Raw genomic sequence first — 16,437 nt, 5'->3', positions numbered from 1 at the left:
AAAACAGTGATACTCCGAATTCCTTTTAGAAGGCTATTAATTATTACATCAGCTTCCCATTGTTGCTGCTGTTCTAACAGGTAAGAGACTGTGTTGCTTCTCCTGAAAGGGGAGTTGAGGGAACTTTTCCTAGGTGCCAGGGGCTTTTGCCTGCTCTCCTTTGAATGGGGATGCTGCCTCTGATTGGCAGCTAACACGTCTGCTCCCAAGCTTCCTTGGGCACATCTTGCCTTCAGAAGACAGGATTTTGTGTTTCCTTACCTCTTATTGTTAACCGGTCCCAGTCCGAGCTTAATTCAGCATACCTCAAACCTGGAGCACTAAAGAGATGCAGTGAGGATAATAATTTATACCAATGACTAGTTTTTACTAACCCACACCCCATTATACTGAGATGAGTATTACAAGAGCGGCCTAAACAGAATATTAATGGTGAAATTAATTCTGTGCAGGAATCAAGCCAGGGTACAGAGAGGAGGTAAAAGGTCAGGGTGCACAGAAGAGAAACAGTTTGCTAGTTAGGGGAGGAAGATCTGCAGTGTAGGCAGAGGTATAAGACAGCTGGAGGCGGGAGGGTGGGCAGTTGAAAGGAATATTCAAGATGGTTGAAAGTGGGATATAGGGTTATGGAATGGTCCAATTAAGGCAGTCAGCCAATGATTGGTACTATGCATCCAAAAGCTAGAACCCAGAGCTGGAGAGACGGTTCAGTGATTAAGAGTGATTAGTGTTCTTGCAGAGGACCTAGGCTGGGTTCTCAGCACCCACAGTGACTCACAATTACCTGTAGCTCCAGTTCTAGGGGATCTGACACCTGTGATGGCCTCTGTGGGTGCTGCATGAACATGGGGCACAGATAAACAGTCAGGGAAAACACTAATACATATAGAACACATAATATCTTTTTAAAAAGCTAGAACCAATTGTACACGGTTGCCTTTAATCCCAGCTCTTGGGAGAAGATGGAGTGAGTTCGAGGCCAGCCTGGTCTACATAGTGAGTTCCAGGATAATGGAGGCTATGTAGAGAGACCCTGTCTCAAAAAAAAAAGACTAGAATCATTTTCATCTCTGTAATAAAGACCCATAGAAGAAATGTATGTGTGTGCTTTGGAAGATGTAAGGTAAGGGAGGGCCCTGATCCTACAAGCATTCATTCCCTATCTTGAAGAAAAAAAACAACTCACATAAAAATAGTCAACATTATGAGAACATCCAAGGGAAAACATTAGATTACTTGAAAGTCAAGGCCAGGACCACTGTTGACTCTGGAGTTCCCCAGGGTGGCACAGGTACATTGAAGGCCAGCTGGACTAGCAAAGGGGTGGGTGTGGTTGGATTTGGTATTCCCACATTCAGTAATAAAGTATTGGCTCAACTTATGGAGCTCTTCTGATGTACAAGCACTATTCTAGAAGCTTTTGTGGATTAATTCATTATATCCTCACCGTGACTGCTTGGGGAGAAACACTTACTCGTGGGAAGACAGTTTACTAGTGGGGAAACTGAGGCACAGAGACATAGCCAGGATTCTAGAACAAGGTATCTGGCTCCGGAGTCTTTTACACCATATTATCTTCTGAGCCTAGCACAACTATCCAGGCCTGAGTGTTAAAACCCAAACAACAAACTCAGCTTTCCTTGAAAATTGTATTTTTAGGATAATCCCATTCAAGGCTGAAATTTGTAAATAAATAAAACTGCATTTTGGTATTACAGACCTCCCTCTGCGCCCCCCACCCATTCCAAGGCCAGCAAGAAAATGCTTCTTTTTACTTTGGAGTTTCTGAACGCTAGGGGCTCCCGGATTCTCTGGTTTGAGAGCAACTTTTCCTTTTAGGATTTTTTTTTTTTTTTTCTAAAAGGGGGTGGGGGAAATGTGGCCTTAATTATCCTACGTTTTAGGCAGCTTAAGGAAGGGGCTGTGCTTTCAGAATCCCGTCGGAGCCAAGTAAGGAGGTCCTTCTCCTCCCCCCTCGCTTTTTAAAGGAGCTCGTGAAATATAAGCTCAGAAAACAAACCGAGCGATCACAGCGGCAGCCCGGGCGGCAGCAGCAGCAGCAGCAGCAGGAGGAGGAGGAGGAGGAGCAGGAGGAGGAGGCAGAGTTGGAGTTGGAGCAGACGCTGCCCAGAGCTGCAGGACGCGGCGGAGTTTGCTGGGCTCCGCGCCGCTCCATTCATTAAGTAGCTGCGGAGGACGGTGACGGGACGCCGACGCTGCCCACTCGCAAACTTTAGCACGCAGACGCACGCCAGCCGTGCGCGTCCCGGGCAGCACAGCGCTGCAAAAGTTTCTGCTCGGGATTTGGCTCTCTTCCTCTTGGACTAGCGAACAGTTTGGGGTTGAGAGGAAAGCAGAGGCGCCCAGAGGGGAAACCTATCCGCGCCTGCAGTTGGAACTACTCGGCCGGACTGCACTCCCGCCGCCGCGTCCCGAGCCCGCAGATCCGCTCCTGAACAGCGGCGGCCCGCAGCGTCCCGGGAGGCTCTCCGCTGCCAGCGCCATGCAAAACTACAAGTACGACAAGGCGATCGTCCCCGAGAGTAAGAACGGCGGCAGCCCGGCGCTCAACAACAACCCGAGGAAGGGCGGCAGCAAGCGAGTGTTGCTCATCTGCCTCGACCTCTTCTGCCTCTTCATGGGTGAGCGCAGCCCCATGGGTCACCCCACCCCCACCCCCTCCGGACCCCGGGCCCCGCCGCGCTGTCAGCCCCTGAGGCTCCGCAGCCATCCTCCGGGCGCCGTGCTAGCCGCGAGCTCCCCGCCCTCCCGGACCCCCCAATCCCAGGCCTGCGAACACAAGTTGGGGCGTGCTTGTGCATTCGCGGCAGCTGGAACCAGCTTCTCAGGGGTAATCTCCCGTTGGGAGCGGGGCAGAGCCCCTCGGAAAGGTGTGGGCTCGAGCTCCATGATCTGGAGGCAGCCTGTGGCTCTCCTCCCTGCATCCGAGTCTGTGCGAGACCCATTTAGGTCTCTGGGCGAGCCGGGCTCCAACGGCAGTGGCGCTGCTGGTCCCGGCTGCATGTAAACATCCACCCCTTCCGTCGCGCTGCCTTGCAGGGCCAGTCGCGCAAGCTGGCCTTGTCACTCGCTGCTCGCTAGGCTGAAAGCCCCCGGGGAGTGGGACTGGGTTCTTCCCAACCAGGTCCTGGGCACCGAGGAGCGCGTCACTTGTTGAGCGCCTACTGTGTGCCAGGTGGTAGGCAGCTTCGCGGGTATCCGTTTTAAACCTGCTCACTCCCTGATTCGTGCAGGCAGGGGCTAGGAGTCGGGTTCACCCAGGAAGCCACTGAAGGAAAGCCAGCCACGATCTTGCTTGGGGACCACAGTTGAGCGTCACTCCCTCAAAGCTGAGGCGCTAGCGCACGTCTGTTTTTTCAGAACAGATGTAAGCTCCAGCTGGAAGGGTGGTGGGAGTCAAAGGAACTGGAGGGGGTCGGGGGGGGGGGCGGTTATTGAACCAGGCTAGGGGAGAGAGAAGCTATTGACGTGAATCCACCGTAGTCCCGAGGTTGAAGTAAAAATAGGACTGTTTTTTTTTTCTTTTAAGTGAATTTTGATGTAAACCCAAGTGTGCAAAACTTGTCACCAGAGCCTTGCCCCTCTGCCTCCAGATGGGTGTGCCACCTAAATGCCCCCTTGGCCTCAGTTTCCTCCTCAGTTGAATGAGTGGGTTCAAGTAGATGGTTTGTGAGGCCCCTTCCTGCATTAAGAACTCGGATGCCTTCCAGGAGCTGTTCTGCCAACACTGCTAACTGAAGAAACATCTGTGTTCCCCGTCCAGTTCCCCCAAAATAGAACTCCTGCACGGAGGCTTCAGTCCCCGTGGAAGGGAGTTAGTTCGTGCAGATCGTGCGGCTTTGCTACCTTGTGGCGGACTTTTAGGCAGTGGCCTCCTGTTCTTGTCCAACCACCCTCAGAGAATTTTGTGAGTCGATAGGTTTCTTAGAATTTAAAATTAAGAATGGCCCCCCTTCCGATAGAGAGGTAAGATTGCAGTCTGTGAAAAGGAAGGGGGCAGCTGTAGTTCATGGGGATCCCATTCCCTGTTCAATTCACAGAGGTTCAACATTAAGATGCTATGTAGAGGAGCTGTCACTGGGGGGGCCTACCTTCCTGGTGGCAGCGGGCTTATTATCATGCAGAGTGAAACAGATGAGTACTTAAGGTCTTCTAATCAAGTTGTTGGGGTGGGGTGGGGATATGGAGAAAACATTAAAAAGGTTGAAGCTGTGTGCAGCACACTTGTCTGAGGCCTCCCAGGGTTTGAGTGTGTCCATGGTGGGCGGGATCAGCACTTTCTCTGCAGTCTGTGGGGCAAGCCCTCTTTCCCCCACTTTATCATTAGGCAAGCTGGACTTCCCTTGGCAGCCTTTACACTCATTGCTCTAGCTTCTAGACACTCTTTTTGGTTGGGGGGGGGGGGTGGAGTGCTCTCAAAGATGTTGCATTCTTATAAAAAGAAGGCAGTGTTGAGCAGTGTGTGGAGAACAGTGCCTGTCAACTACAGCTTATGCAGGGACAATGGCACCCCAAGATGTTTTCCTGTGTATTCGGGGTGAAATTAAGGGGTGCAGTGTATGTGCGTGCATTTCAGCTCCTTCTTTGCAGCAAGTGTCTCCCCAGAGTGAAAATTCTAAACCAGTTGTCAAACTTCGGCATAAGCACAAACTATCTATTACAGCATCGCTGGTTAAACAGACTCTAACACCTTTAATTGGAAAAACTATCTGTAAGATTAACATGTATCTTGAGGTGGTTATGCAACATAACTCTGTTTGGCTTCCAAAAGAAGATTTAATAATACAACATGTGATTTTAATATTCTACACACTGCAGTCCTAAAAAAAAAAATGTTTCTACTTGGTTTGGTTTTTGCCTAAGACTGTCAGTATGATTTAATTTTTCTACAGTTTATTGATCATATGGTCTGCATTACAGGGTACTAATATATTAGGAAGAGAGACAGTTTTCTGTTTGTTCTCCCATAGGAATATAGACCTAGCTTCATCTCCTAGTATCTGGAAAAATGAAAAGCTGATGAGCTGGGTGCCTGTTATGTAAGTGGAAATAGGCAAGTACTTTAACTTGCTTCACATACCTTTTCAGAATGTTAAATTTTGGGTGAAAACCAAAAGGTCCACTCTTGTTTGAAGGTCAAAAGAATGTGGTGTCAGAGAACCCCGCCGAGAGCTTCCCGCCCATCAACAGTTACCTTTATCCACTGGCTGCTTTTAAATACAATTGCAAATCTTGGCATGCTAGATTTTCTGAAATCCTTTTTGTTTTTGTTTCAGTTAAGTACCCCTTCTTACCTTTTTTCTCTTTCACATTAGTTCTGGTGTATGGAGTTCCGTGAGGACCACAGAGAAGATTTCCTATTGTCTAAGTTGTTAGTCTTTTTTTAAAAATATAAATCAATTAGTAGACTTTTCACTCCTAGCCCCTGCCTGCACTATCTCCGTGATATAGACCAGAAAGAGTTCCTCTCAAGGTAGGAAGGGTCGATTCTCCAGGAAGTCAGCCAGCTAGGATTAAGTGGAGTCCCTTTTCCATTGGAGATTAGTGAGATTCAGACCTCATGAAAAATCTTTTAGCCTAGTTGCAGAGCTGTCTGCCTCTTCACGTCTTCACATTCCCCACATTGGACCAAAGTAGGAGGATAAATGATTTCTAACTCTTCTGTCGGCAATTCAGAACCACACCATTCAATCTGGTGTTCTCACATGTTGACAGTTTTGATTTGCAATAGTTGTGATAAGAACCTTAGAGCTGGTTCCATGCATGGTATATACATAGTGTCTTTGTTACTATTCATCTGTTAGTCATCATTACTTTTGTGCTATTTGATAATGAGAGGGACAGTGGGGCACAGAGAACAGAATGGAACCCTTACACACAGAAACTAAGGTTTCTTAGACGGTGGCTGGCTGCTCCCAAATCTAGTTACATGTTTGTGGACACACTGATTTTTCTATGAGCTTTAATTTTTTTCCCCTGCAAAATGGCTTGTTGAGTCGAATTGTGTCTAAAATCCCAGGCCACCGTCGAATACTCTGGGAACTCACAGAAAGGAAGAAAACATTTCTGCATTTTTTTTTTCTAGGAACTATTGCAAAAACTAAGGAGCCTGTGGAGGTGTGAGTTCCCGTCTTGTGTCGACTTGTCACTATGTGATTTGGGCAAATTCACGTGAACTTTCTGGACACAGATTTCTTTATCATGGCAGCAAAGGAGAGAGAGAGAGGAGACTAGGTCATCTTGAACTCCAAGTTCTTCATAATTTTGTAGGCTGGCAGATATGCTGGAGACACTCAAATTTGACCAAAGAAATAATGAAGAAAATTAGCCTAAGTTGGTGTTAACTGGAAAGCTCCCCCCAACCTCTTGGCCCGATGTGTCCTCTGACCTGCTCTCTGAAATTCATAGTTATCAAAAGCAAACAAGTAAACAAGCCCAGCACGTGCCTTTCATGTTCTTGTTGCTCAGTTATTGTGTTTACTGTGTTTTAAATAACTCAAATGAAGTAGTCTTGGTTTCGATAACTTAATGTATCATTGAGCCCCAGAATATAGGAACAAATTGTCATGGACCTGCTGTTGAACCACCCGCCCAACTATCCTGCAGGCATTGTAAGAAACATGAAGGTGGCCCAGGCTTAGTAGGTGAACTCTACTGGCTTTCCTAGGACGGTGGAAAACCTCCATGTCCTTATTGTCCAAAATTGCCGCCCCACTTACCCTACCCATTTTCTTTCTATTTTTCCTAGAGTCTTCTTACGAGATACCTTGGAGGTAGCTGCCTGGGTGGGAGAGTGCCAACGTTTGTAGCCTTTTGAGTGCCTGTCAATTGAGATTCTTTGCCCCTTCCTGTGCAGTTGTCTGGGCTGGCAACGCCCAGTGGGTCACAGCACGATGCTGAGGGCACTGGGGTCAAGGGCTTCTTCCTTGTGTAGGTAGTAATATTTTTGGAGAAGCCCCACCTCATTGTCAATTCAGTTCTGTACAGTATTGAGGGTAATCTTTAATGTGGGTAGTGCCTATTATGTCCATGTTTAATAAACTCACCTGATGAGAGAACCATCTGGTGCGCAATACAAGTGCTAAGTTTCCCCAGGGGCTTTGGGCAGGCCCTGGGATTCTGTATTTTTTTTTTTTTTTTTATAAAGTCCTTGACTGATTTGTATCAGGCCTGTTTTAGAATCACTATATTGTGTAGCACGTGATGTCTTAAGGGCAATTGAATTATGTAGCGGGCTTTTTTGTCCTTGCACTGAATGTTCCAGGACTTTCTGCATTGTTAGGCTGTGTTTGGGGTTTATTGTTGGCCATGCATCTGTCTTTTCCGAGATGTGAAGTTGGTGTGTGAGTGAAAGGTGAAACAGACATGCGTTGGATTGCTAAGTGGAGGCTTACACAGATCAAGTCAGCTTGACAAAGTCTTGGGAAAGCAGTACAGTCTGTGGAGTCATGCAGATTGAGACTGCAAGGGGACATAAAGCTGACACCCCTAGGTGTGATTTGGACAAAGGTCATTTGACCTCTCCAGGCTTCGGCTTCCTCATTGGTAAAGTCCGCAAAGGAGTGACCTGTGTCCTGAAGCAGAGGCGAGAGAAGGGTGTGAAGTTAAAAAGTGTGTTCTTGCCCCAGGAGCCCTGTTGCCATGATCTGTGTTAGTGATGAGAGCAGTGTCGATTCCTCCACTTTCCTTATCCCTCCAGCGTTCTGGGACAAAGCCCTGCTTTTTTCTTGTTTTTGTAAAGTTTCCTGAAACTTATTAAAGGGAAAACGTCCGAGGAAGAGAAGCTGGCAGAGTGGACGCGGATGGTTTCCATTAGCTGAAGAAACAGTGGCAGGTTTCTGACCTGTCTGGGAAGGCCAAAGGGCGGGCGCCTCGGTCACCTTTGGTGGCTGATGTTCTCTTCCTTTGGAAAAGAGATGGTCTGTAACGTCTGAGGAAAAAAAACAACTGTCTTTGGAAGGGTGCAGAGAATTTGGGCCAGTGGCCTGTTTTAGGCCTTACACTTCTTTTTGTCCTGTGACTGTGCAGGAGAAGCTGACCGGAAATTCCAAGGACATCAGTCTTTGGAAATGAATGAAATGCTGACTTCCTGGGGTGCTCTTTGTTTAAGGAAGGGGGTGCCCCTCGCTTGACATATGCAGGTCAACCACACGGGTTAGATAATGATGCTAAGCTGGGGAAGCTGCAGCCCAGCCACTACCTGCTGGTCACCATGCTGTCTCGGAGCTGTTCACCCTCCCTCACCACCCACTCCTCAGGGTAGCCCAAGGAGGATGTGCTCCTTTAGTTCCATTTCACTTGGGTCACTTTTATGAAAGTCCAGATATCTGCCACCTGTTCTCCAGGGCTCCGTACAGGGCACAGGATCCTTAAAGACCATACTTGACAGTGGAGTTGGCAGTGGTACCTGACTGGCTGTGTATCAGTTTAAGATGGACTCAGCCTCTTTAGGGCCATAATAATAAACCATTGGAACAGTTCTTCATTTCCCAAATATACGGAATCTTTAGAATTTTGTTGTTCACAATACCAAGGTTATTATTATGTTTTTAATCTCAATCAGAAAAACAGGCCTTTCTGAAGGGAGTGAGCGAATGGTGGAGGGCCTGAGAAGAAAAGTCCAAGCTTTTCAGTCAGAGGCTGGGTGCTCTCTCTCTCTCTTGCAATGAGAGCTCCGAGCTCTGTTAATACTACGCGATCTAATCCCACTGAGGCCTCCTTTCTCATCTGTAAAAAAATGAGATGATGTGGGCATGCATGGGAGCACAATGCCCTGCTCACCTGAGGACTGGACTGGCTAGTAATTGCTAAGGGGTCGAGACAGAGCAGGAGGAGAAACAAGGTCTTGCCTTTCTGATATCCGTGTGTTTGAAATTGGACCTTTCATGTGGCACAGCTCTGAGAGTCTTCTATTATTTCCCTTGCGAATGTCAGTCAAAAGAGGAACGAGACAAACAGGTTTCACTTTTAGTCCACATCGCTGTGTGAGGCCGGAGGCTCCTGGGGTGAGTTGGGAGGACGAGGTAGTTTTTGACATATTCCTGTTCTTCAGACTGGGACTTGTTCTAGAAGGTGCGTCTTACCTCAGCTCACTGCTAGACTGATTGGAGCTTGAACAGACACCACCCTTTATACTGTATCCCAGAAGAAAAGAAAAGGAACTCAACGTTTTCAAAGACTGGGCTTTTAAAAATGCCTCTGAATAACGCTTGGGGTAGAAATTATTCTCATCTTGTGATGGATGAACCGGAGTCTGGGTCTAAATAATTTTCTGAAGATCAGACATCGACTGGACGCACTGACACTCAAAAGCAAGGGAGGTCTTACTAATTGAACGTCTTCTTGGTACTAGTCTTTGCTTAGGTCCAGGTAAATTTATAAGTTAGGATTGGCATTAAAATCCCCAAAAGTAAAACATATCGAACAATGAGGGTAAGAACAGTGCCCAAAAGGAAGCCTTTGAAAGATACAGTTGATTTGTGTGTGTGTGTGTGTGTGTGTGTGTGTGTGTGTGTGTGTGTGTGTTCGCTTTCAAAGTGCATATTGTAATCAGGGTATTGATGGTGTGTTTTTGAGGTTTGTCACAAATTAACAAAATTATATGCCTGGAGAGTTTTGCAGAGAAATGCAGATCAGCATAAGTGCCTTGTTATAATAAGCAGTATGCGCTGGTTCCTGTGTATGTATCCCTGAAGTGCATAATACACAATTACACTCATGAAGGAAGTCGTTCTCATTGATGTCTTCTTCATATCTGCGCCCCCCCCCATTAGTTTGCAGAGTAAATCCATATAATTTCTAGACAGCAGATTTGATCAAGTCTGTGTCTGCACCTGCCTTTCAAGTCTTGTCTTCTACGGATGTTCCTGGAGTACCTACTATGAGCAAGGTGGCCTAGGTTACCCCCAAGGAATTCCCAGGCTGGTGAAGGAAGGGAAAACAGCCTTTGGTTAATAATGACACAGGAGCCTTAAGGGGGGACCTAGATAAACACAGTGGGGCGTGATGGAGGGGATGATGGTATGAAACCAGGTTCTAGGCGAGAGGGGAAGGAACCAAAGGGATCCTAAGTCAAAGAACTAGGAAATGTTTTTGGTGGAAGCTGGGGTGTAACGTGGTCCATTCGCATTGTGAGGGCCAGGGAGGGAGGGGGCCAGAGATGAAGCTGGAAGACAGGGATAATGCCAGACTGAGAAAAGGGGCTGACCATGACAGCTGGGGGCCTTGGGCATTATTTTCGAGGACCAATAGAACAAAGGGAGTTTTATCTTTGCCATTTGCTTTCTTTTTTATCATGGAAATTTTCATATAGCTGCCAACGGTGATCTTGAGGCTCTGCTGGGTTCTGTAGTCACTCCACACTCGAGGGAGCCGAGAAACTGGGGTGAGGTCAGCCTCCTGTTCAGCACTCTACAGGTGGCACCCGTAGAAGAAAGCCTTGTGGTATGACTAGTGGGTGCTTCTTCGTGTGTATCACCCCACAACAAAACTGAGACTACAAGTCATCCGCTTCTTCAACCTGGGACTTCAGATTTTCTCAAATGCCCCTTAGAAGGAACGAACTGAAAACCCTCCTGGTTTTGTGTGAGGGTTTTTCTTGTGTTGTAATGATATTTAAGAAACAGCTTTGTTGAGATATAATTTATAATACCACGTGATGCAGCCATTTAAGGCACACAATTCATTGGGTTTTATTGCGGCCACAGAATTAGACAGTTATTACCATAACCAACTGTAGAATTTATCTCTGTAAAAAGAAATTGATCTTTACTAATCATTCCCCGTTCCTGTGCACCTCTCCCAGATCTTTAACAACCACTAATCACTTTTTTCTTTCATAGATTTGCTTATTCTGGATATCAGATAAATCAGCAGTATGCTACATGGTCTTTTGTAGCTGGCTTCTTTCACTTAATGTTTTAAAGTCCCATCTGTATTGTAGCATGTATCAGTAAGTACTTCATTTATTTTATTGCCAGATAATAATCCATTGTATGGATATACCATGTTTAGTTGATATACTTATTATTTAATGGATCTACAGGTTATTCCCATTTTGGGCTATTATGAATAGGAAGAGTGTCCTTATGTTTTCAATTCTCTTGGAGATATATATATATATATATATATATATATACACACACACACACACACACACACACACACACACACACATATATATATATATATATATATATAAACAGTGGGATTGATTGGTCATATTATTAGATGTTTAACTTTTTGAGGAACTGCCAAATTATTTCCATCATATCTGCACCACTTTAGATGAATTAAAATATGTTAAAAAAAAAAAGTTTTACCAGAGGTCTTAGGAAGTAGGATAGTTGTGAAATCACACTGCCAGATCATTTTGTTCTTAAGACATTTTCCCACAAAGAAACAGACTTTTTAATCCTTTAAATCCTGTCACTGGGTTTAAGGTGAGTGAGCAGAGAAGAGTATCCTGACTGAGAAAGAGGGTGGGTGGTCACTTAGACCCACCAACGTGCTGGATAACGGCTAAAAGTTCAGTTTACAGACTGAACTTTCCACATGAAAAATCAAAACAGAACAACAACAAAAGAAACCACTTCAGAGGCTCTTGAGAACTGTGAAGTCCAAATATTTTACACTCCTAGACCCCAGTTAGCACAATCTTAAGGCCACACCATACCAACCCATCTGTTTAGAGTATTCTCTCTCCCCTCCCCCACTGGATGGATCTCTAATCACCATCTCAGAATTCAGATGGCGTCCTATCACTGAGACTCATATGCTGGATGTCAGGAGATACTAAAGAAGATAAAGACAATCACAGGGCACGTCACGTGATAGTAAAATGCGCTAAGCGTCAAGTGATTAATGTGTGGGATGTGAAAGCACAGATATTTGAAGAGGGCGAAGGAGAGATGACCTTCATTACTATTAGCAGCTTTCCATGATCCCTCCATGTTTCCAGAAACAGAATGAAGCCAATGCTTGTCACTGGCTCCTCCACTCAGAGAGGGTAAGTAAGTGTCTTGCTCAAGTTCACTCAACTAATATTTGTGGGGACTTGGACTGAATGAAGCCTGACTAAATGACAGTTGCTTATAATGTATTGGGTATTAGCTGGGAGCTTCTTACCAGGTTACGCGCTGTACATCCATTACAATTTAGTTCTCCGAGGAACCTACAAAGTGCCAATCATGTTTATCTCCGTTTTATAGAGCTGAGGTTCAGAAAGGTTGAAAATAACTCCCCTAAATGATGCTGTACGAGTGTTTCCGAACTGCTGTTTCTCACTGCTCAACTCTCCTGCTTAGGTTTTCAGAGTGTTTGTGAAGCCCTAGCTTCCCCCCTTCTCCCTCAAGCCTGCTTTTCTATCAGTCATCCGTGGAGAGCAAGTTGTCCAAAGTGAGTTAGATTTGTGATTTTCACTCTGGGGTTTCTGGACCCATTAAGGTCAGTTCAGGCAACCGTGGTACAGTCTATGGCTGTTTGGATACCTCAAGAATATCTAATGTATACTGCATGTTACTGGCAACTAACTTGCAAAGACTAACTTGGAGAGATAGTGCATTGGTTAAAAGCACTGGCAGTTCTTGCAGAGAACTTAGGTTCAATTCGTAGCACCCACATAGTGGCTCACTGTAACTCCAGTGCTGAGGGGCGGGGGTGGGGGAGTGGGGGGGTTCCAAGGCCCTCTTCTAGCCTCTGTGGGCACTTCACACACACAGTGCACAGACATAATATGCAGGTAAAACGTCTGTAAACATAGAATAATATAAAATAAGTGCTTTTTTTTAAAAAGCCCCAGCATCTACCTAGACTAGTCCATGCATCCGCATTCTAAATTTATGATTTGAGTGACACCTGTCAGTTCACTGTGGGCCTACTCCTTATTTTTGTCCATTAGGAGATGCAGTTGGTACTCTTCATCCTTTGCCTCACAGAAGTAGAGAATGGTTGAAAATATTTCTAGAAGTAATTGGGGAGAGGGCAAGAAGGAGCTTCGGGGATCTTCACTGCTGGACATGCTGGCACCTTGAAAGGTGTAAAGCCCTGAACTAGGAAGGGGAGAGTATTGGATCTTGGAGGCCCATGGGAAGGCTTCCTAAGGGCTGGGAGGGCCTTGAACTAGAGCCCCTTTGTAGCTCAGACCAGGCAGCAATAACGGGTCACTCTGTTCGTGACCCTTTTTGTGCCGTGGGTTCAGTCTGCTGTAGTGGTAAATTTTGAGCTTCTCTGGTTAGTGTCTGCGGATGCAGCTCGCTCATTAAATGCAGTAAATAGAACTTCTCCTCTTGGCCTCTTCCCCACAAATGACCCACATTGTTATAAAGCTAGCAACCACCAACAGGAAGTGGCAGAAATGTTTCTCAGCCACACAGCCCATTTCATTAGACACTTGCCCAAAGGGGCTGTTTTGGTCAATTTGGCCTCTGTAGGCTTCTAGGGAGGAACAGCCTAACACATCATTTCTCATCTTCGCGTTTGCTGACATCTTGCCCTTAGTGGCTGTTTTGATTCAATGCCTGGTGCTTTGCTCCACAGCAACTGCACAGTCTGTGCTCCTGAGGAGGAACTTCTGGAAAGCTGAGATCTTAAAAACATTTCCAAAGGTGTTACCGACTCACTTACCAGAGAGTCTTTTGTTCAGGGGCCTCTCATTGAAATCTCTTCAGAGAGCAATTCCCCTGGCATGGCAGGAGGGCTAGTGGGCTCCTAGCACCTTTGTGAAAGGCCTGAACTTTAGGCATTGTATGAGTGCAGACCTCCTAGGGACTGGCTGGGAAAGTAAAATATACATCTTGGGTCAAAGCGTTGAAAGCCCAGGGCTTTCCGTCCCTGGGGGACATAAGCTGTCATGAATATTAGATTTAATTTTCCTAAGTCCACTGAGAAATTATTCCATTGTGAGTTTACCTTGAACGGATTGTTCGCAGTTGTGCTTGTCCCAACTGTGACATTGAGGGTTTATTATCAATTAATAACCTTTAACTGAAAAATTCTGCCAACTGACATTATGTCCGTCTGAGAGTTTGTACTTAGATATTCTGTCTTGCTTCCATTAGTTTTTCTCACTGTAGATCCCTCAGGCTCCCCACCACCATGCCCCGAAGCAAACACCCCCTCCCACCCCCATCATGACACCTGGAGGAGCAGTGTTGTAAAGTGGATATTTGAAAACCATCCTGTAGTCAGGCAAGTCTTCATCTCATCAGATCTTCCAGCCCCAAAGGAACCACCGTCCGCTACTTGATGCTATGGATGAGGCGGCTGCTGTTCAGGGAGATTGAGTGACAAGCCTCAGGATAGAAAATGGTGGCGCTCTTGGCCATGAACCCACCCGATACCTACATCCTTTTCTCCAAGAGCGAACTAACAAGTCTATGAATAAAGTGAACCGATTGGAATGTCTTAAAAGTTTCAGGCCCTATAAAGTATTTAAGTTTGATTTGGGGTTTAAAGCCCTCTGTCCATGTCAGTATTTCCTGTTCCTGTGTAGATTCTCAAGAGAATAGAGGCGAGAGTCTGAACTTCAGGCTGGAAGGGCATGGACTTCACTGAATCCCCATTATGTGGTAAGCTGTGCACTAAGGCACTTCATGCATTATTAACTTACTTGAATTTCACAACAACCCTGCAAAGGAGGAGGCTGGCATTCATTCCAGGTTTTTTTTTTTTTTTTTCCAGAAAGCTGGTCAGCAGGGTCGGTCTCAGCTCTTATTGGTGGCTGGTGACATACTACATTAATAATTCAACTAGTTAATCTCTAGCAGAAATCATTTACTAAGATTCCCAGAAAAGTGCAGTTTTAAGATCTCTCTAGAGCTGGTCGCTGGACCCTGTGTCCACTTCCATTACATGTATAGTGAAGAGAATGCCTTAGAAGAAATGGTGAGAGAACCCAGCAAGTTTCGTGCAGAAGCGGGGTGACTTTTCTGCAGAGGAGTAGCGGTTTCTGATCCCAGTGTTAATTCCCCTTGGTATCCATCTTCTCCAAAGGAGTTAAAAAGCCAGGGAGTGAAATGCTTTGATTGAAGCAGCCTGAGCTTTGGAAAGACCACCGAGTGTTTCCCAGGCTATTGTAGGGCTCCTATTCAGCTGGGATTTCAATGGTGCTCTGATTAGCATGAGACCAAGTGTATAAAGTAGGTCTTTTTACCTCCTAAAAGAAGTTCTGTGGCATTTCTTTCTGAGGGGGTTGGCATAGAGCTTTGACAAACACAGAGAAGTTAAACAAGACTGAGAGTGGTCCCATTTTGCACACATCCTTTCACACTTAGAATGCGGAGCACAAGCGCTAGAGATGGGCTCCTTAGGAATCATAGCAGGCTTCTTCCTGCGCGGCTCACAGCTCAACAGGAAATACCCACAAGGCAACCGGGAAAGGGAATCCCTGGCTGTCCACCATTCTCTGTTGTCAGAAAGCCACCACAGAGAACGTTCCTGAGTTTGGTTGGCTATCATCTCTTTGCCCTTTGTTTATTGAGATACGTGCAATGCCTTAGGGGAAGACACAGAGAAATATACTGAGGAGGAGGAGGAGGAGGAGGAGGAGCCTGCGCTGAAGGAGCAAGTAAGAAGGCAAGAAGTCAGTCACACAGCGCGCTTGGTGAACACAGCCAGGTGTTTTGATCTGATCCTTGGATGAAATTAGAAAAGTAAAAGGTCTATGAGGCAGCTCGTTGCTATTCAGTCTCGAAATTGGTGGTATTCGCTGGGGAACCTTGGCCGATTGCTGCCATTTGGTGGATGGTGAAATGAGCATGAGTTGTTGAGACACATGGTGTGCCATGGGAACAGGAAAGACTTTGAGAATATTCATTCATATCTGTGACAGGAATGCAGTTTTGTCTGAAATGTGCTCTCTACTGTCCCCATTTCTGAAACTCTACGTTAAGTACGTGCTATTATCAGATATGGAAAAATGTCCTTTCAGATTCTATTTCTAGGTGGCAATCCATAGGTGTCCTTGGGCAGTATGTACCCAAGAGTTGTGCTTCTGAATGGCAATTCTGCACGCCCAGGCCTCTTCTCCTCAGAACAAAGTTCCCATGAGTGTAGAGTGCATCTCTCAGCATGCTTGAGAGCCTTCAGAATTTGTTTCCTCCTTGTCTCTGTCTTCCACCCTTCCTGTTCCCATTCCCTTCCCTCTCGTCTCTGCCTTCCCTCACTGAGGCACACTGAGGCACAAGTGGCTAGCCTTCCCCATACCATGTCATTCTTCTTCCCTATGGGGAATGTGCTACCCAGTTCTTGTTAGTCAGGATCTCAGGTGTTTCCTCTGGGCAGACTTCGCCTTACTGTGGGTCTCACGCCACTTTGTGTTCATCTTTCTAATGTTCAAAAATGAAGTAAAATTTAAACAATGGGTTTGCTTTGTACCTTGGTGCCATCTTTCCAAATCTGAAGTTTCTTTTATAAAAC

General features: G+C 46.0%; 1 protein-coding gene across 1 annotated transcript in view; it reads left to right on the top strand.

Moving 5' to 3' along the window:
- The first annotated feature begins 2,025 nt into the window (after positions 1–2,025).
- Positions 2,026–16,437, top strand: part of Plpp3 (phospholipid phosphatase 3) — a 77,723-nt gene continuing 63,311 nt past the window's right edge. Inside the window, exon 1 of the mRNA XM_052716120.1 lies at positions 2,026–2,642. Coding sequence (XP_052572080.1) covers positions 2,504–2,642 — 139 coding nt within the window. The 5' untranslated portion in view covers positions 2,026–2,503. The remainder of the gene's footprint in view (positions 2,643–16,437) is intronic.

The sequence above is a fragment of the Peromyscus californicus genome, unplaced genomic scaffold (genome assembly GCF_007827085.1).
Source record: "Peromyscus californicus insignis strain IS unplaced genomic scaffold, ASM782708v3 Scaffold_5__1_contigs__length_169319896, whole genome shotgun sequence".
NCBI classification, from domain to species: domain Eukaryota; kingdom Metazoa; phylum Chordata; class Mammalia; order Rodentia; family Cricetidae; genus Peromyscus; species Peromyscus californicus.
This window is presented reverse-complemented; position numbering and strand designations above follow the sequence as displayed.